Source organism: Scyliorhinus torazame, chromosome 14 (genome assembly GCF_047496885.1).
Source record: "Scyliorhinus torazame isolate Kashiwa2021f chromosome 14, sScyTor2.1, whole genome shotgun sequence".
NCBI lineage: Eukaryota > Metazoa > Chordata > Chondrichthyes > Carcharhiniformes > Scyliorhinidae > Scyliorhinus > Scyliorhinus torazame.
The window spans coordinates 90,058,047-90,079,211 of record NC_092720.1 but is presented as its reverse complement, the minus strand read 5'-3'; the positions used below and the strand labels follow the sequence as shown (position 1 = coordinate 90,079,211).

The 21,165-nt window shown below is 41.7% G+C and overlaps 1 protein-coding gene across 3 annotated transcripts in view; it reads left to right on the top strand.

Annotated features, from left to right (window-relative positions):
• nmd3 (NMD3 ribosome export adaptor) overlaps positions 1 to 21,165 on the top strand; it is a 65,247-nt gene that overhangs the window by 25,448 nt on the left and 18,634 nt on the right. For all 3 annotated transcript variants that reach the window (XM_072474457.1, XM_072474458.1, XM_072474459.1), the window contains exons 7-13: positions 1,792 to 1,882; positions 2,688 to 2,766; positions 5,863 to 5,959; positions 7,627 to 7,744; positions 13,913 to 14,058; positions 16,882 to 16,994; positions 19,293 to 19,365. In XM_072474457.1, the coding sequence (XP_072330558.1) occupies positions 1,792 to 1,882; positions 2,688 to 2,766; positions 5,863 to 5,959; positions 7,627 to 7,744; positions 13,913 to 14,058; positions 16,882 to 16,994; positions 19,293 to 19,365 (717 nt within the window). The remainder of the gene's footprint in view (positions 1 to 1,791; positions 1,883 to 2,687; positions 2,767 to 5,862; positions 5,960 to 7,626; positions 7,745 to 13,912; positions 14,059 to 16,881; positions 16,995 to 19,292; positions 19,366 to 21,165) is intronic.

Here is a 21,165-nt window from a genome sequence, read left to right as displayed (position 1 = left end):
CAATCATTCCAATTTTTCTTCTACAATAAAAGTCCACGCTTCATCCGCCGTCTCAAAGTAGTGGTGCCTCCCTTGATATGTGACCCACAGTCTTGCCGGTTGCAGCATTCCAAATTTTATCTTCTTTTTGTGAAGTACCGCTTTGGCCCGATTAAAGCTCGCCCTCCTTCTCGCCACCTCCGCACTCCAATCTTGATAGACGCGGATCACCGCGTTCTCCCATTTACTACACCGAGTTTTCTTCGCCCATCTAAGGACCATTTCTCTATCCTTAAAACGGAGAAATCTCACCACTATGGCTCTGGGAGCTTCTCCTGCTCTCGATCCTCGCACCATAACTCGGTATGCTCCCTCCACCTCCAACGGACCCGTCGGGGCCTCCACTCCCATTAACGAGTGCAGCATCGTGCTCACATATGCCCCGACGTCCGCCCCCTCCACACCTTCAGGAAGGCCAAGAATCCTCAAGTTGTTCCTCCTTGCGTTGTTTTCCAGTGCCTCCAACCTCTCCACAGATCGTTTCTGGTGTGCCTCCTGTATCTCCGACTTCACCACCAGGCCCTGTATATCGTTTTCATTCTCTGCTACTTTCGCCTTCACGACCCGAAGCTCCTGCTCCTGGGTCTTTTGTTCCTCTTTCAGCCCTTCAATCGCCTGTAATATCGGGGCCAACAACTCTTTCTTCATTTCCTTTTTTATCTCCTCCACGCAGCGTTTCAAAAACTCTTGTTGTTCAGGGCCCCATATGAAACTGCCACCTTCCGACGCCATCTTGGTTTCTGCTTGCCTTCCTTGCCGTTGTTCCAAAGGATCCTCTGCAATCCGGCCACTTTCCTCTCCTTTCTCCATCCGTGTCCAGGGGGAACACCCTTCGTTTACCGCACGGTGTTTTTAGCCGTTAAAATTGCCGTTGGGGCTCCTATCAAGAGCCCAAAAGTCCGTTCCACCGGGAGCTGCTGAAACGTGCGACTTAGCTGGTCATCGCCGCACCCGGAAGTCTCCCTGCATTGGCACAATTAACAAAGCCACTCTCAAGAAAATCATTTTTGTTCCTGATTTCAGTTTTTCTTTGTTTATAACGATCCATCTTCAGTTCTCCACATCCTTGTTGGCTTTCTTGCTCTGTGATCCTCCCGACACCTGCCTGCGACCCACCCACAGGCCATGACCCGCAGTTTGAAAACCCTAATCTAGAAGGACAATGAAAGCACACACATGGGAACACAACCACCTGGAAGAGCCCCTCCAAGGCACACTATCCTGACTTGAAAATATATAGCTGTTCCTTCACTGTCTCTGGCCCACCCAAAATCATTGGCCTACCTCCCTGACAGCACTCTGGGTATATCTACACCAGATGCATTGCAGCAGTTGAAGCTCACACCCACCTTCTCGAGGGTAATTAATGATGGCAATGAATGTTGGCCTTGTCAGCGACGCCCACATCCCAAGAATTAATTTTTAAATATGCAGTGCAGTCAGTTGCAAGTAATTGTATAAGTAAAATATGCCTATTAACTGGCAATTGTTGGAGAGGAAACCATTTTACATAACTACATGATGCTAGAATATTTTGACCTGGTTTAGTGAAACCTTTATTTTGTAGATGTCTTCAAAACATACCGTATCAATGTCTTGCAGCATGGTTTGACTCCAGACTTGCTTATCACCTGAAATTTTATTTGTTTCGAACCGTCCAGTGTTAAGATTATTAACAATGAGAAGATTTAAATAAAATGATTTCCACTAAATTAACAGTGTTTCCATCTATTTCTGTTGGTTGCCCCTTAGACGCCACACAAGAAAACATTTTATTACTTGGAACAATTAATCCTGAAACATAAACTACATCAAAACACACTTCGTGTAAAAGAAATCCACGGTAAGTGACTATTTAGTCCTGCTTTGATTGTTAGATTGGAAAAGCCCCAGAGTTTTTGCAACATATTTATGTTTTTACCACTCAGTTTAAGTACATAGTGAAATTGCCAGTTTGATGAGTGACTGTAAGTTAACCAAGTAGTCACATGAAAGTCTGAGAAGCTAGATGAGTTATTTGATCAATAAGGGCATGAGAGCTGAGTCCAAGACCAGTTTTCCTAAAATTCATGTGCACATGCTTTCTGGGAGGGTGTTTTCACTAATATTAGGACCGGGAATCAGACATATTTTTGCTATCCGATGATGTTTTGGCTAAGTTCAAGAAATACAACCTGGGTCTTTCGACCCCATATAGCTCCGGAATGGCTTTCAAGGGAAGCTATGAATTCTCCAGTGTGTGGAGGTGAAAAGTAGCTTACAGCAACATTTTCTTCAATTCAATGTCCATTTTCTGAAAACTGAAAATAAGCGAATGAATGTCCAGCAAAATAAACTGCATATGAAAATGTTAAGCATTCATACAATATTCATTGCACAGTATAATATCAGGGCTATAGATACAATTTTGATACAGTTTGAGACATCCATTTGGAATTACGCTAATTAAAATTTACTTCCAATATTAAATAGTGAATTTTTAAAGAACCATCTTTGCCTTTTAACATTTGGATTATTTCTAATGTAAATTTGAGCCATGTTTGGGTAAAGCAGTACCATAATCTTTTCATGTCTATCCTTTTTTAAGACTTTTTTTTTGTTTTCAAAAAACCAAAGGTTTAGCCTCACTCACTGAATTTTGATTTTAGATGGTCTGGACTTCTATTATGGATCCAAGCAACATGCACAGAAGATGGTGGACTTCCTGCAATGTACAGTTCCTTGCAAGTAGGTGTAGAACGTTGTACCTTGGGCAAAACTAAACAATTGTGAGGGATATATTCATTCCTGGGATGTGGGCATAATTGGAAGTGCCAGCAATTACTGCCCATCTGTAATTAACCATGGAAAGGTGGTGATGAGTTGCCTTCTTGAACCCCTGCAGCCAGTAACTCCACAGTGTTTTAATGAACACTCTGTTTTGAACTATTGCAATCCTAAAGCTGGTATCTAGTTATTCAAAGGGCTTATATATTGCACCTTGCCTTTCTAGGATTTCTTTTTTCAGTTATTTTGCACGGCACTGGAATGTACATTTAATTGTCAGAATGTGACAGCTGTTCCAAAGTTTGTCTTAGTGTTATTAGAATATTACTAATGAATATTGTTTGAATAATGATTTGATTTATTGTCACGTGTAACGAGGTACAGTGAAAAGTATTCTGCGTGGCTCAGACAGATTGTTCCATACATGAAAAAACGTAGGACACCCATAAATACACAATGTAAATACGTAGACACAGGCATCGAGTGAAGCATACGGAGTGTAGTACTACTCAGCAGAGAAGATATGTGTTCAGTTCAGTCCATGCGAGGCTCATTTAGGAGTCTGGTAGCAGCGGGGAAGAAGCTGTTTTTGAATCTGTTCGTGCATGTGATAGCTAGTCCTTATGGCTTTACATTCCATGATTATTGCTTCATTTTTCTGCTATTATAATTTTTGGACTTTATTAAACTGAACTTGGATTCTACAATATTGGACAATTAATTGAAGTGCATTGAGTTTTTAATCAAATTGTATTCTTTTGTAACCATGTCACAGTATACTTGAAATGGATTGAAGGCTAACTGAAGTAATTGCTTGGGTAGCAATACATTTAAGTATAGAATTTTTACACTTTCTCAATTAATTATTTTTCAAATGGTTTTGTTATGTTGATAATGGAAATATTAAAAAAAAACATCTTTATTAAATACACTTTTGGTTATTTTCATAATCTCTCCTTTAAATTTCTTTCTTTTTATTTTGGTATGTTTTCAAACCTCGCAATTAGTATACATTTTGGCAGATTGTTTTGTTTTAATCAAGTAAATGTATGCAGTGCCCTGTGAGTGCACTTTGTTCCTGGATTAATATAGGATGCTTACCCTTCCTTTCATTATGTTTACATAGTGGCTCATCCATAGTTAGACTTGTCACTAAACATGCTATTATAACAAGATATCTTTCGTAATTTCTGTTCTTCCACTGACAAAGCAGAATGACTGAGGTTCAAAGAATACTTTTTATCTATCAGTAAAACGTTGAAGAAATAGGGTTGTAAGCTACTATGCCCACATATAGGGCACAGTAACAAATTATTTCTGAAGAATTAAAGTAGAATGTATTGTCAAAACTTGAGTATTAAGTTGAAGAAAAGACTGGAATTTCACAGAGTGGAGGTCAAGTACTGTATTAATGAACAGCAACCCAAAATGCCCCATGGCCTCTTATCAATCATTCTATTCCGTGCATCCACTGGTAATCGTACCATCTCAGTCCAGTCTGTCTGGAATGCAAGTCGTTCATTCATCCATCAACAGACCTGGCCGGAGTGCAAATGGGCCTCATTCTTCTGTGCATTAATCACTGACCATTTGGAAGATTATCCTGCACAGCAAATTTAATCCATGGCTTCTTTCTCCCATAATGACAGGTTTATATAAACCCCCTTCGACCTTTTGTTCCAGCATATGCACAGAACTATCTGTTTTGCTGCTTCCCATCCCTCCTACCCAAGCTGCATCTTTCTGTAATTTCTCTTCTATCTCCTCATGTTCTCTCCCAAGGTAATTCACCGTCAACCACTTGCAAACCCTTGTCCATGTTGTCTCCTTCCAAATCAGAGCCTTTCTTTCACACACACCCTCTGAATCTCTTCAATCAGAATTCTTCCACAAACCTTAAAACTGTCTTACCCCGCAATAAGCTTTGTGGTTTCCACAAATTTCTATCTCCCTTGCAATTATGGGCACGGAAAGGTTTCTAAGTGTCATTTATGGATGGTTTTGCTGAGAGTTTTCTGCCATCCCCACTGCTATCTAACAATATTTGGCCACTTTTTTGGGTCCTGGTGAATTTCTCACCAATTTAGCCCACACAGAATTATTTTCATCACTGGGGAGCTCAATTGAGATGAGCAGCCATTTTGACCCCCACCCCCCTCCCCAACATCCATTGTGGGTGGGTTCCTGATCTTGACGCCTCGTCGGACTTTGGTAGATCCCACGAGGTGTACTGGCTGCCAGGAAGCCCATGAGCGGCTTCACCCTGCACCTATGGCCATGTTGCGCTCCAGTTCGAGCATGATGTGGCCGGTAGATCTCACCTTGTGAATTTCAAGTGCTTTTAAAGGCATAGTTTGCTGTCTGTGAATATATCAATTTCATTGGTTGCCTACTTGCTTGCTGACATCCCAGCAGCTACATACCAAGACATCCCCTTGATTTGGTGCCAGATTTAAACTGCCATCGTGAAAGGGAAAAACTCCTGCCATGCAGATGGCTGGATCCTTGTAGGCAGTTTTGGTCATGGTGAGCAACAAATGAGCGCTCATGCTTTGCTGCTGACTGCAAAACCCTGATAGGCCAGCAAGAGCACAGAATGTCTTCAGGCTAGAGAACTTCAATGGTAACACCACCATTAACTAGATGAATCCTGAAACACACAGTTGCCAGACAGGCTTTGCAGGTGGCAGAGAGAAAATTGACATGAATAATTTCATCCTTATGGATTTTCAGCAAGTAGATCAGCCTATCCAAGATTGCATTGGCAAAGAATAATCATCCTGTTGAGTACTAGCTTCACAAATTCACATCTGAAAGATCACCTTCTTTCACTTCTATATCCTCACCTGGTTTGATCCCCACTCCAGCCCATCTGATGCTAAAACATTTTATCCAAGCGATTGAAAGTTGGCTTATATGCAGGCCATCTTACAAGAAACTGAATGACAGCATGTTTTGGACTAGTCAAAAAGATATAGTACAGTGCATAATGAGAATTCATTTTCTGGAAAATTTATTTTTGTGCATTCAAAAATAATTAATGTTATGTTTTTGAAGGTACAAGACATCGCAGCGCCTAATTTCCCATGATGTCCACTCCAACAATTATAATTACAAAAGTACTTTCTCTGTGGAAATTGTTCCTGTCTGTAAGGTGAAACTTTGTTTTCAGCAAACATTATTATAAATATGTTGTATTTTAAGAAACTTCATGATATTTCATTTTCGAATGTGGATGTTTCAATGAGGTGACTTGCCAAAATACAGCTTAATATGTCACTGGAACAGATCTTCTAATTTATTTAAAGTAGCCACACTAATAATATTTAACTCTTATGCTACACCTTTAAAAACATAGTCTTGGAATAAAACATAATCCACTCAGTTGTGTCGTGCTAGCCTTTGAAATTACAATTAATTTTAATATATAAATAGTAGTGGTTTAAAAGCTGTTTATGAGATTTGAATCTGAATCTTCATAATTAGAGTATATGGGTTGCCTAAGCCGAATACGTTTGTTACCTTACTGGACTACCTGGAGAATATATTTTCATTGTTATATTGTTGTTTTCTGGCAACTGTTCATTCTAAATGTGCAATGCTTATACTGTAATTAATAATTATTGAGTATGGACATTTCTCAGCGTGCCCTGATCATCAATGCTAGCACAGAGATGTAAAACAGAATTTTTAATGGGAAAATAAACAAGCAGAGCTCACATGAACATAATGCTGTAAATTGAGGGGAAAAAGTTATATGTTTGAGGTTTTAAAGTAGCAGATATATATATATTTTTTAAATCGTTTATTGGCATTTTCAAAATTATATACATTGCTGTTTGTTTTCATTTATTGTACAGTCAGAAAGGTTCCTTCTTGGGTTTCTCTATTTACAGTCTGTTGCCGTCTGGTTGGCTCAACCTACAATCCTTCCTATCTCCTCCTCCCCGCCCCCCCCCCCCCCCCCCCCCCCCCCCCCGCCCCCCCCCCCCCCCCCCCCCCCCCCCGCCCCCCCCAAGCTCCTCTCTCCTTGCACACACATCCCCACCCCCCAACCTCCTTTTCACTGCTGTTCCCCATTTTTTTCTTGCTGGGTTTTGCTACCTCGCCTTGCCTCCCCCTCCCCGGTCCTCCCTCGCTTTCCTCTTTTCTATCTTGTCCTCGCTATTTCTCCCTGGCTGCTTATTTATTTATGTGTTGGCCACAAACCACAAACAGGTCTCTGAACAGTCGGGTCAATGGCTCCCATGTTATGTGGTTGCCCTCTTCCGATGCACGGATGGTGAATTTGATTTCCTCCATTTGGAGAAATTCTGATAGGTCGGACAGCCAGTCTGCAGCTTTAGGTGGTGCTGCTGATCGCCAACCAAGCAGGATTCTATGGCGGGCGATCAGGGAGGCAAAGGCAAGAGCGTCCGCCCTCCTCCCCATGAAGAGACCTGACTGGTCTGATACCCCGAAGACTGCCACTTTCGTGCATGGCTCCACCCTCATCGCCACCACTTTGGACATTGACTCGAAGATGGCTGTCCAGTACCCAGCAAGTCTGGGGCAAGACCAGAACATGTGGGTGTGATTGGCCGAGCCTCCTTGACACCGTTCGCATCTATCCTCCACCCCTGGGAAGAACCTGCTCATTCGGGTTCTGGTCAAGTGGGCTCTATGTACTACTTTTAGCTGTGTCAGGTTGTGGAGGTAGAGTTGTCCCTGTAGCAGATATTTATGATCAATAATGAAGAAAGTAGAAATGATCCAGTAAACATTTCACAGCAAAGCCATTACATGAATGTTTGATATGTTATTTCCTTTTTTTTTAAACAGGACAATTTAGTATGCCTGCCACCACGGCTAGCTCAGAGCCTTGGAAACATGAGACAGATCTGTATTTGTGTTCGGGTGACTAGTACAATGCACCTCATTGATCCTAACAGCCTGCAAAGTAAGTGTCTGCAGTACGTTTCCCTCATTTGTACTGTAATATTGGCAACTAATTCTGCTTACATGAATATGTACTCTACAGATACTAGGTTGGAGGGTTTGTTGATATTTGTTTTCACATTTTAGCACTGCATTAAATTAGTGGTAATACCGTTTGGTTGGTCTGGTGGCCCAATGAACTCCGTTTGGAATTGGTGTCTGAATTGGGCTAGCAGAGGAATATAGAAAATATTTATGAAAATTAGAAAGAGTGAACACGATAAAATTGAGGAAGAGAATCCAAAGTGGACTGATTGTAAATGTGATTAGTGGTTTTAGTTCATTTGATGTCTAAATTATTTTTTAATAAATCACTAGTTTGGGAGACTAAATAGAATTTACGGAACAGTGAGGGGGGGTTAGCTGTATCCAGGCTGTGAAGAAAGGGAGGAGAACAGGGGAAGGTGGCAGTGGAAGGATGGGGCACAAAAGGAGGTAGGCAGATAGCGGGTAATTATAGGCCAGTGAGCTTAACTTCGGTAGTAGGGAAGATGCTGGAATCTATCATCAAGGAAGAAATAGCGAGGCATCTGGATGGAAATTGTCCCATTGGGCATACGCAGCATGGGTTCATAAAGGGCAAGTCGTGCCTAACTAATTTAGTAGAATTGTTTGAGGACATTAACAGTGCGGTAGATAACGGGGAGCCAATGGATATGGTATATCTGGATTTCCAGAAACCTTTGACAAGGTGCCACACAAAAGGTTGCTGCATAAGATAAAGATGCATGGCATTAAGGGGAAAGTAGTAGCATGAATAGAGGATTGGTTAATTAATAGAAAGCAAAGAGTGGGGATTAATGGGTATTTCTCTGGTTGGCAATCGGTAGCTAGTGGTGTCCCTCAGGGATCAGTGTTGGGCCCACAACTGTTCACAATTTACATAGATGATTTGGAGTTGGGGGACCAAGGGCAATGTGCCCCAAGTTTGCAGACAACACTAAGATAAATGGTAAAGCAAAAAGTGCAGAGGATGCTGGAAGTCTGCAGAGGGATTTGGATAGGCGAAGTGAATGGGCTAGGGTCTGGCAGATGGAATACAATGTTGACAAATGTGAGGTTATCCATTTTGGTAGGAATAACAGCAAAAGGGATTATTATTTAAATGATAAAATATTAAAACATGCTGCTGTGCAGAGAGACCTGGGTGTGCTAGTGCATGAGTCGCAGAAAGTTGGTTTTCAGGTGCAACAGGTGATTAAGAAGGCAAATGGAATTTTGTCCTTCATTGCTAGAGGGATGGAGTTTAAGACTAGGGAGGTTATGCTGCAATTGTATAAGGTGTTAGTGAGGCCACACCTGGAGTATTGTGTTCAGTTTTGGTCTCCTTACTTGAGAAAGGACGTACTGGCACTGGAGGTTGTGCAGAGGAGATTCACTAGGTTAATCCCAGAGCTGAAGGGGTTGGATTATGAGGAGAGGTTGAGTAGACTGGGACTGTACTCGTTGGAATTTAGAAGGATGAGGGGGGATCTTATAGAAACATATAAGATTATGAAGGAAATAGATAGGATAGCTGCGGGCAGGCTGTTTCCACTGGCGGGTGAAAGCAGAACTAGGGGGCATATCTCAAAATAAGGGGAAGTAGATTTAGGACTGAGTTTAGGAGGAACTTCTTCACCCAAAGGGTTGTGAATCTATGGAATTCCTTGCCCAGTGAAGCAGTAGAGGCTCCTTCATTAAATGTTTTTAAGATAAAGATAGACAGTTTTTTTGAAGAATAAAGGGATTAAGGGTTATGGTGTTCAGGCCGGAAAGTGGAGCTGAGTCCACAAAGATCAGCCATGATCTCATTGAATGGTGGAGCAGGCTCGAGGGGCCAGATGGCCTACTCCTGCTCCTAGTTCTTATGTCCTTATGACAGGGATGAATAGAGAGAGCGCGCACGGTGGCACAGTTGTTAGCAGTGCTGCCTCACACCTCCAGGGACTCTGGTTCAATTCTGGCCTTAGGTCACTGTCTGTGTGGAGGGTCACTGTCTGTGTGGAGTTTGTATGTTCCTCCTGTGTCTGCGGGGATTTCTTCTGGGTACGCAGGTCTCCTCCCACAGTCCAAAGATGTACGGGTTAGATGGATTGGCCATGCTAAATTGCCCCTTAGTGTCCAGGGAGGTACCGGTCAGGTTATGGGGTTACTGGGCTAGGAGGAAGGGGGCATGGGTAGAGTGCTCATTCTAAGGGTCAGTGCAGAGTCGATGGGCTGAATGGCCTTCTGCATTGTAGGGATTCTAATCTATGATTCCCTATTGGATGTTTTAATATGGCGGGGGACGGGGGGCAGAGCAAGTCCGTAAATTTGCTCCGCAGCTGGGGCAGGGCCTGTGGTGAAGTAACCGTTCCTCTTCCAGTATAACCATTTTTGTTGGGAATGGGGTTATGGTAAAATAGTGTCTCCCTTTGGTACTGAGATTTCAGTTTGGGATGAAATGGAACAAAATTCCTATAGCCTAATCTGGCTTTTTGTTAATATTGGGAAGGAGATATAGTCAGGCGAAATACAATGTGTATGGAAACTTGGCAGAGGTAAGTCAGTAACCTTTTATATTCTTTGAACATTCACCATCACAGCAATGGACTTTACCTTCACTAGCCTATCTTTGAATTCATTGAGACAAAGCTGCTTGATGGGAGGAAAGCTCTTGCACTGACAAACAAGACCTCAAACATTCACCTTAATAAAGTTGAACCTTAAAATTTTTGGCAATGGGAAGGAATCACTTAACAATTAACGTGGCAGTCAAATTATAATTTTCAGAGTGGGATTTGTATGTATTTAATGCAAATGTAAAGATGCTGCCTACATGCAAAGCTGAGATGCTGCCTACATGCAAATCTTGTTTAGAGGGCATCTAGTGGTGATGTGTGGTATTGGAGTTGGAATTTATAAGTCCGTGTAATACTGGAAATGGCCGATGGACTCAACAGGTTATGATATCAGCAGCTGTGAAAGGGAGTAAGGCATTGAGACAATAGTAGAATGGCTGAACAGATGTCCCTTTTAGGGAGAGAAAATTGTCAGATGTTACGTGCCTGAGGCAAGACCTTGTTTTTGAATTTTTGGTATGGAGTGGGCGCTTTTTGAAAGGAAGGTGGGTATTGGGATGATCTTTTGCACTGATAAAAATGTTATGCTGAACGTTTGACATCCTGATGTGAGGTTACTGATGATTTAGCCGTATGCTGATGTAAGCTGCTGGAAATAATTACATTTGTAGAGGCCTTAGATTACTGTTAGGCCAACAATGCCAAAGTTTTTTGACCTAAAATCAATGCGACTGATCTAAATTCAATTATGTAACGCTTCATCTATAGACTTACTGGTGTTATAGATACTGACATTTGACAATTTTTTTCACTTTATAAAAACTGGAATGAGGTCTTACCAACTTACCAATTTATATATGAGGTAGAGATTTGTGTACGTCAGGATGTTTGCCCTAGAATTGCAATGATTGCAGTATTTGCGAGTTGGATCAGGGTGTAGCTTGAATGATTCATTGGTTGTGTCCATCCTGTAAAGAATGTTGTGAAGGCAGCTTCAAGGTTGCAATCCAATGACAGGATTCTGACCGTCGCAAGTGAAGAGCACAGCTGGAATACTTAGTATGTCAGATTTTAATTCTTTGTGCAGGGAATGTAATTTTGCTGCAAATAATTTAACTGGTGCAGCATAACATCGCAGTTGTATTACAGGGAAGACTGTTGAAAAGTGGCGAATAAGGTGCAGCTTAGGGTTATTTATGACAATTATACTGCAGAATACTGACTGATTTTTAATGGGCTTTTTGGTTAATATGCTGTTTGTGCCTATTGAAGCAGTCACGAGGTCTCCCTGGCTTATAAAGCTCATCAGTGTATTTATTCAGTGATTTGTGCAGAGTTAGTGATTTCATGACGGACAGCAGTGTGAACATTGCAGTTGTCCCTGATGGAAACATAGGAGCAGGAATAGGCCAGTCAGCCCCTTGAGCCTGCTCTCTCATTCAACTAGATTAGGGCTAATAGTCTACCTCAGTGCCATTTTCCTGTGCTATCCCCATATCCCTTTATGTCATTAGTATCTAGAAATCTATTGATCTCAGTCTTGAACATGTTCAGTGACTGAGCTTTCACAGCCCTCTGTAGTAGAGAGTTTCAAAGATTTACCACCATTTGAGTGAAGAAATTCCTCCTGATCTCAGTCCTGAATGGCTTATCCTTATTCTGAGACTGTAGGCTGCCTCTGGTCTAGGTTAAGCTGAAATAAGTCTCCATCCCCAAACCCACACTGGAAAATGTGTATGAAGACTGGGTCAGTGTTGACTGATGCCATTGCGTGACTTTAAAGCTGACTCACACTCAAGTATGTGTGAGTTATTGTAGGAGAGTCGGTGTCCTTGCAACTGCATTCAACATGAATCACTGTTTCAGGACAAAACGGGGAAATACAGATAAAATAAAAATACTGCAGTTGCTGGGAATTGTGAAATTAAAACCGAATATGCTGGAATTTGCAGGTCAGGCAGCATCTGGCGGGAAAGGAAAATAGGATTAACATTTCAGTCACTGACCACTTATCAGAACTGGGTCAGTGATCTGAAACATCAACTCTGCCTTCCTGTTTTGACAGATGCTGTCCGTTCTGTTCGAGTGCTTTCATTTTAAAATAATTGTTAATGTAAACTGGAATTGGAAAATGTGTTTTTGTAGCAATGTGCAATCATGTTTATCTTTCTTACTTGTGTTTGTAGATATATCTTGAATTTTGTTTGCCCATTACATAATGTCAGGATTACTATGATAATGACGGAGGATTATATATGTGCCCATGATGTACTCATTTAAACAGAAGTAAATCTTTACTGTGAGTTGAAATTGTTTTGGAATGTGACTGTTAAAAGTGAAGCTTCTTTCACTGTGAGGGGGGTCGATCAACAGGTTCTATCGTAGATGGCGGCCGTTCATATTGCACTTTAAGAACCTGGTCACTGTTAGCTGTTAGTGGATGGTTTGTGTTGTTCCAGGTTTTCTTTTGGGAGGGTTGTTATAGTTGTGGATAGGAGTTTGTCACCTTGGGCGTTGATACATGTTTTACTGTTGTTTTGTTTCGATTTGTATAAAATGTTAAAAGTTCAATAAAAATATTTTCAAATAAAGTGAGGCTTCTAGTACTTTAATGTGTGCTTGTATACTGTAGACTTCAGTTGCTGCAAGAGTAGAGATGCTTTTGTTTACTCCAGATATTGCTGTGGGAAAATTGAAATGAGGTATCAATGAGTATTATGATTTTAAAAAAATATATAGAACCATGAAGGGAATAATTTCTTGCAGAACAACTGTTCCTCCACCCAAGCAAGGCTATTTTCTCATGCAAAATAATTTGTTTAAATATTTGTTCATGGGATGCCGCCATCACTAGCAAGGCCTGAATTTGTTGCCTATCCCTAAATGTCCTTGAGAATTTGATGGGGAGCTGCCACCTTGAATCGCTGTGGTCCATGTGACATAGGTACACCAGCAGCACTCTTGGGAAGGGAGTTCCAGGTTTTTAACAACTACATTTTCTGTTGTGAAGGTTACTAGAAATGGATCTGAGCTGTTTGTTGTGAGAGTTAGTAAAGTAAATTGGAGTAGAGTGGCTATACTGGCTAAGATGGTGTGTTGTACATCATTCTTCCAATTTGTTATCTAAATCCTTTGATTGTGTTAAAAGTTTCCTTAACTTTAAATCAACTGTGTTGCTTGTACTTTTTCAAAGCGTTTAATTAGAATTTTTGAAGCTTTTCTTTTGTTATTATGACAGTTATTCTTTCATATGGGGGAGGGGGGGGGGGAACGGGACTGGTTAGCTCAGTTGGCTAGATGGCTAACTTGTGGTCCAGAATAATGTCAACAGCGCAGGTTTGATTCCTGTTCTGGCTGAGGTAAACTCGCGACCTGCCTCCTCGCCCGGTTTCAAAAGTGGAAGGCAATGGCAAACTGCTACTGACAAAAACTACCAAGGAAACAGCTCGGGATGAGGCGTCCGCTGACAATGAGCCAAGGACTGTTCTTCAGGCAGAGCACATGTGACATTCTTACACAATATGGAAATGAATGGCATAAAAGGTGGGGTTGAAGTATCCTAATTTGCCTTTGTTAATTACCTGCAGTTGCTGAAATTGATGGCACTACCTATTGGCGCTACCCCTTTTACAGCCTTTATCAACCTGGGCAACTGGAGGAGTTTATTGTTATGGATATTGACATAGTCGGAGCCTCTAAGCGTGTTCCTGGTACAGGCACAATATCCAGCAGAGTAAGTAAAGTGGTCATCTTTGAAGTGGTGTGAAATTTTCTTTTTTTAAATTTAGAGTACCCAATTATTTTCTTTCCCAATTAAGGGGCAATTTAGCGTGGTCAATCAACTTAACCTGCACATCTTTTGGGTTGTGGGGGTGAAACCCACGCAGACATGGGGAGAATGTGCAAACTCCACAAGGACAGTGACCCTGGGCCGGGATTTGAACCCGGGTCCTCAGCGCCGTAAGCAGTGAAATTTTCTTCTTGATGCCCAGGACAACCAAGTTCTCGCATGGAAAGCAATTTTTTGCAAAAGTGGAGTTTTCCATAGTTTTAGTAGAATTATTGAAGAAAGAAATAAAAACATTCAGAATCTTCCAAACCAGCAGGCATTCATTAAGGTTCTACTGTGTTTACATGCACAGGGTATCAGATATCTTTTCGCTATTGGGAGGCCTTTGGGCTAATAATAAAATCTTGAGAAAATGTTATTATTCAAAGAGATTTTATTATTCTCATGGAGTTGTATTAAATATTTGCAGACATCTATAAAGCATACTTTCCTGTTTCTACAGCTAGCTTCGTAATAAGCAAACAAGACGTTTGTTGCATAGGTAAAACAAGTCCACCTTAAATTCGCCAGTAAGTCCATCAGCATGGTAGCACAAGTGATGCACCTGCAGAAAAAACCATTGAGATATTCATTTTTTTCTCAGTCACTAAAATGATGAGTGGGTTGGTTGGTGATTATCCAAATTTGTTTCAACTTCAAAAACATTTTTTTGGTCTGTCTTTTGCCCCATCTGTTTCCATCATTTAACTCCATCTCATCATTTGACAAGCGGGACCACCGTTCCCAAGAGATTTCTGATACCCTATGGTTTGCAGCATGTCTTGCAATTAACAGGAGACTTGACTCCGTTTTTATCAGTCATTTAGAAAGGCTGTTTGGAAAGCAATTGGGCAGAAAACTGGGATGTTAAAACAGACAGGCTAACACTACCTAGGGCGGCATGGTGCAGTGGATAGCACTGCTGCCTCATGGCGCCAAGGACCCGGGTTCGATCCCGGTCACTGTCCGTGTGGAGTTTGCACATTCTCCCCGTGTCTGCGTGGATTTTACCCCACAACCCAAAGATGTGCAGGATAGGTGGATTGGCCACTCTAAATTGCCCTTCAGTTGGGAAAAAAAGAATTGAGTCTTTTAAATTTAAAAAAAAAAATGTAAGGCCTGATTGTGTAACTGACTTGGGATTGAAATGTGCTCCTTGGACAGTTTAATAACATAGTAACATAGAACATACAGCGCAGAAGGAGGCCATTCGGCCCATCGAGTCTGCACCGACCCACTTAAGCCCTCACTTCCACCCTATCCCCGTAACCCAATAACCCCTCCTAACCGTTTTGGACACTAAGGGCAATTTAGCATGGCCAATCCACCTAACCTGCATGTCTTTGGACTGTGGGAGGAAACTGGAGCACCCGGAGGAAACCCACGCAGACACTGGGAGAACGTGCAGACTCCGCACAGACAGTGACCCAGCGGGGAATCGAACCTGGGACCCTGGCACTGAAGCCACAGTGCTATCCACTTGTGCTACCGTGCTGCCCACTATGTTTGACATTCCTTCAACTTGCGCAAAAGACTATGTTACAGTTCCCAAGAGCTTTGAGAGCTGCCTTTGACCATTAGTACGGTAACATGGTTTTGCAACAATTATATTTCTGAGTGAGCCGATGGGCCTGTTCCAGTGCTGTACATTTCTTTGTTCTTTGAAGTTTTTTGATGAACAAAAAGATGGAGAATCATAGAATCCCTACATTAGGAGGTCAACTGGTCCATTGAGTCTGCACCGAACCACCAAAATAGCACTCTACCTAGACCACGCCACTACCCTATCCCCGTAACCCTATCTAATCGTTGAACACTAAGGCGCAATTTAGCATGGCCAATCCACCTAACCTGCACATCCTTGGTCTATGGGAGGAAACCAGAGAAAACCCACACAGACACACGGAGAATGTGCAAACTTCACCCAAGGTCGGAATCGAACCCAGTCCCTGGTGCCGTGAGGCAGCAGTGCTAATTGCTGTGCCATTGAGTTGACCATAAAGCTGCACAGATTATTGTACATGCACTTTTTAAAAATCAAAATGTAAAGATCCTGCTGCAAATATTTTCTAATTGTGACTTCCTGTTGTTTTGAAAGTACTTTGGTTATATTTTGTTACTTCCATCAATTAATTACATTAGTTAACTTGTAAGCACAATTTTAAAACATGCAAGAAAACGCAAGTTCTGTCTTTTTGTACCCCTTATTTTGAATTTTCTGTCTAGCTCGTTCGTAACTCTGACCTGGTCTGGGGCACTGCATCCCATAACCTAAACTTTCTGGTGACAGTAATCAGCACTGCTACTGTTTCTCAACTGTTATTACACAGTAAACTTTTCTAAGTGTAATGTGAAGGTTGCTTTCTGGACCACACACACGCTATTAAAAATGTTCTAGATTTTTAATGCAGCACGCGAAACTAATTACGCATTTCAATAAGTAGAATAAATGGGTTCAGCTGTTGTGTATTTTGTTAGCAAACTTTTTATACCTTTCTCATCTCACGTTTTCGCAGGTGCATACAATTTGCAGGATATATTTCTGAATGTTATTGTAAATATTGCAAAGTAAATGGTAAAAATGTAATGAATTGTCGCACGTTTTTTCTTGTTTCTCTGTAGCTAAACTAATCGTCTGCACAAATTGATTCTTTCAGAGGTAATTTTTTTTCAAACTATTAAGTTGTGATTTTGTTCGTAATACTTCTTTAACAACTTTCATTCTAGCATACACTGGCTGAGGTCTGGGTACAGAAAACATCCGAGATGGACACAAGCCAACAATACCATTGCCGTACACATTTGGGACATTTGCTCAATCACGGGGATCTGGTGTTGGGGTCAGTAATTTCCTATAAAAAGTCAGCTAATTTAAGAATTGTTAAGATGCGAATTGTCGTCTTCCCAATACAATTTGAAGCACATTTTAAAATGTTTATACTAAAATCTGTGAATATTCCTGTTTTCTCCGTAAACTACTCATTTGACTTTTGTTACTCCAAACCTTGTGTATGACCGTTTTGCATTTCATTCAAGTGGGAGAGATTCTATAAGCTCAAATACTGATGCAGCTAATATTAAATATTTTGCACATGGTGTGTACATTCCACATTAATCTTTGTTCGTGAGTCATGATTTTTCAATCATGCCAGTACGCATTATAGGGAAACTGCTCTTATTTTATCAAGTATATGTTTTATCATGCGTGCGGGTTGGCACAGTGGTTAGCACTGCAGCCTCACCGCGTTAGAGGTTCGGTTCCGACCTTGGGTGACTATGTGGAGTTTGCACCTTCTTCCCGTGTCTGCATGGGTTTCCTCTGGGTGCTCCAGTTTCCCCCCTCAGTCCAAAGATATAGCTACGAGGAGCGATTGGATAAGTTGGAGCTATTTATCTTGGAACAAAGAAGGCTGAGGGGTGACTTAATTGAGGTGTGTGGACAGGGTAAAATTGTTTCCCTTGGTGGAGAATTCTAGAACCAGGGGACGCAGATTCAAGATAAGTGGCAGAAGGTGCAGAGGGGAACATGAGGAAGATCATTTTTTTTTTACACAGAGGATAGTGGGAGTCTGGAATTCGCTGCCTGACTGGGTGGTGGAGGCAGAGACTCTTAACTCTTTTGAAAAGTACCTGGATCTGCACCTTAAACTGCTGCTGTAAGATGCACAGCTATGGACAGGGATTAGAAAGGGCACCTGGGTGTCCTCGCGCTGGCATTGATAAGATGGGCTGAATGGGCTCCTTCTGTGCTGTAACGTTCCTATGATTCTATATGCAGGTTAGGTGGATTGGCCACACTTTTATTTATAAAAAAAAAAAAAAAAAAAAAAATTGGGTTATGGGTGGTGGATTGTGCCTATGTGGGGGTGCTCTTTTGAGAGGTCGGTGCAGACTTGATAGGCCGAATAACCTCCTGCACTGTCGGGATTCTATGATTCTATGAAATGTCTCCGTAGCAGTTGGCTATTGGACTGTGATTGCTGCCCACCTGCTATTAAGTGCTGTTCTTGTGTGTGTCACCCAAATCTACCTGCCATTTTGTTGAAATAAAAACCACTAAACTGGAGCAGGCGTAGGCCATATGATCGTTCAAGCTTGCTCCACCATTCAGTATCATAGTGTAGATAAAAATCAGTCACGGGCTGCTCGTATACAAAAACAACTCAAGAATGCAGAAATGTTCAACTTGCCTATTTCTTTAACGTGATTGCTGAGTTTGTTTTTCCTTATTGAGAAAGAACTGTGCCTCAATCACGGCACTTCTGAAACTCAGCTGAACATTTTCCTTGCTTTCCTTTTCCATTCTCTCTCTCTCTGTCTATCTCTCTTTCTCTCTCTTTTTCAACTCTTGTCAGTATCTTCCCTTTCCCAGCTCTCTGTCTCTCCCCTTTCCCAGCTCTCTGTCTCTCCCCTCTCCCAGCTCTCTGTCTCTCCCCTCTCCCAGCTCTCTGTCTCTCCCCTCTCCCAGCTCTCTGTCTCTCCCCTTTCCCAGCTCTCTGTCTCTCCCCTTTCCCAGCTCTCTGTCTCTCCCCTTTCCCAGCTCTCTTTCTTTCTTTCTCCTTTCTCACCCCCCAAAGCAGTGATTCGACAACCCAAGGCTCTGGCCAACTCCCAGTCTGAGGCTACACCTGATCTGCAGCCTGGGCCTCTAACTCAGTTTGCTGGGACTGAGCCCGTCTTTGGACACCAATGGAGCTAAAATGGGGGGTGGCGGGGGCTGGACCTTGGGACTCGCGTGCGCGCTCTCTCTCTATCTCTCTCTCTCTCTCTCTCTGCGGCCAAGGCTCAGGCATCAGGACATGGTGGTGGCTGACTCAGAATGCAATATGAGGTGCTGGAGGGGACTCAACCATTCAACATTCTCTTTTGTACAGTAAAAATTACCCCCTCCCCCTCTTTTATAAAGTATAAATTCACCCCCCTCCCTATACTGGTATTCTTACACGGTATCCTGCTGAGTGCCAAGACAAAAAGCTTTTGGCATTTTTTTTAGCTGTACCTCAAATGAAGAATCTCCTAATTAAAAAAAGAAAGAAATTTATGCACTTCTGCTGATTCATTTAATAATAATAATATTATTTGGTTTGTACATTTAGGGTTAAAACGTGTATTTAAATAAAATTATTTTTGCCTTTTAGATTTGATCTGGCTAATTCAAACCTCAATGATGAGTATGTGAACAAGATGAATCCTCAACATGTTCCCGATGTGGTAGGAAATACCTTCATACAATAATTACTGGAATATAAATATTTTTGTTAACCATCTTGTTTGGGAAAAAAGTTACCATGATATTTTTTTTTAAAAGCAATATATTAGTAAATGGAAGATATTTTGTAGGAAATTAATTAGTGGGCTGTTTTATCCATTCACAAATAAAACATATTGCCGATATTATAGAGAGTGAGCATCATTTCAAAATTTCTCCACTGAAACCGGTTAATCCAAAAGGTTTACCATTTATTCTTTGCATTCTTAGAATCCATAGAATCCTTACAGTGCAGAAGGAGGCCATTCGTCCCATCAGTCTGCACCGACCCTCTGAAAGAACACCCTATCTAGATCCACTCCTTTCTCTATCCCCATAACCCCACCAAACCTGCACATCTTTGGACTGTAGGAGCACCCGGAGGAAACTTACCCAGACACTGGGAAAACGTGCAAACTCCACACAATCACCCAAGGCTGGACTCACCTGGATCCCTGACACTGAGGTAGCAGTGATTACCCCTGTCCCACGGTGCAGTCCTCGCTTTCCATGCATGTTTTGAAGCATGAAGATATGTCAGTTAATATCCATCAATTAGTGAGTGGGTTGTTGAATGAGGATAGGTTGGACAGGCTGGACCTGTTTCCACTGAAATCTAGAAGAGTAAGGGGTGACTTGTTTATAATCTGCAAGATCCTGAATGGCCTTGACAAGGTGGTCATGGAGAGAATGTTTCCTGTTGTGGGTGAGTCCAGAACTCTGGTCACTGTTCTAATTAGGAGTATTGAAGGCTAGAGATGAGGAGAAAATTTATCTCCGATGATTGTGGAACTCTTGAACTCTCCGCCTTAGAAGGTGGTGGAAGTGGGATCATTGAACACAAACAGAGCTTAATGAATGGCAGGGCAGGCTCAAGGGGTTGAATGGCCTACTTCTGCTCCTATTTTGTATGTTCATATGCATGGTAATATTTAAATTTTATTTTTTGTTCTTCGACGTAGCAAAGTTGCAATTATTGCTCATCTCTTGCCCTGAGAAGGTAGTGATTGGTCTTCTTGAACTATTGTGCGTTCACATTGTGTTAGTTATGGAAATTTAGGCTATTGATCCAAGGAAAGTGAAGGAATGATGGTATAAGTCCATGTCATGGTGGTGTTTAAGTTGGAAGGACCTTATTGTTGCTTGTTGCAGAATTGCCAGTTTGATTTTTCTCTTCAAAAAAATCATCAGTACTGATAATTCTGAAGCCCATAAGAAAAGCAGTGTAATTGATTGTACTTTTTCACATCTCAAGTCTCTTTTTCTTAGGTGGTCCCTCTGAATCAAGGATGACTTGCTTCTACTCTAGGTTCAGTGGGATCTGAGATTGCTGAAAAGCCCAATGCATGATTTGCAGACTCTGCCATAAGCGAGGCAGGTGGTGCTTGAAGGTGTTAGGAAGTTTTGGCGCTCTCTCTGATGCCTTAACTTGTCTCTCTCTGATTAAGTCTCTCAGTGTGTTAGGTGCCTTTTCCATATTGGTTGATCACAAGCCAGGGATTCCCGTGAGTTGGTGAAGATGTTCGACATCTTGAGAGAGAATTTGAGAAAGTCTAAAGCATTTCTGTTGTCTTAGGAGTTCTGAGTAGAGCAGTTACTTTGGGAATCTGGTGTCAGATATTTAACCACATGTCGTACCCAGCAGAGCTGGTTTTGAGTGATTAGCATCTCAATGTTGAACATGTTGACTTAGTAAAGGACACTGCTGTTAGACTGCATTTCTTTTCACCAGAGTTCTTGTCACCGGATCTGGAAGATCTTGC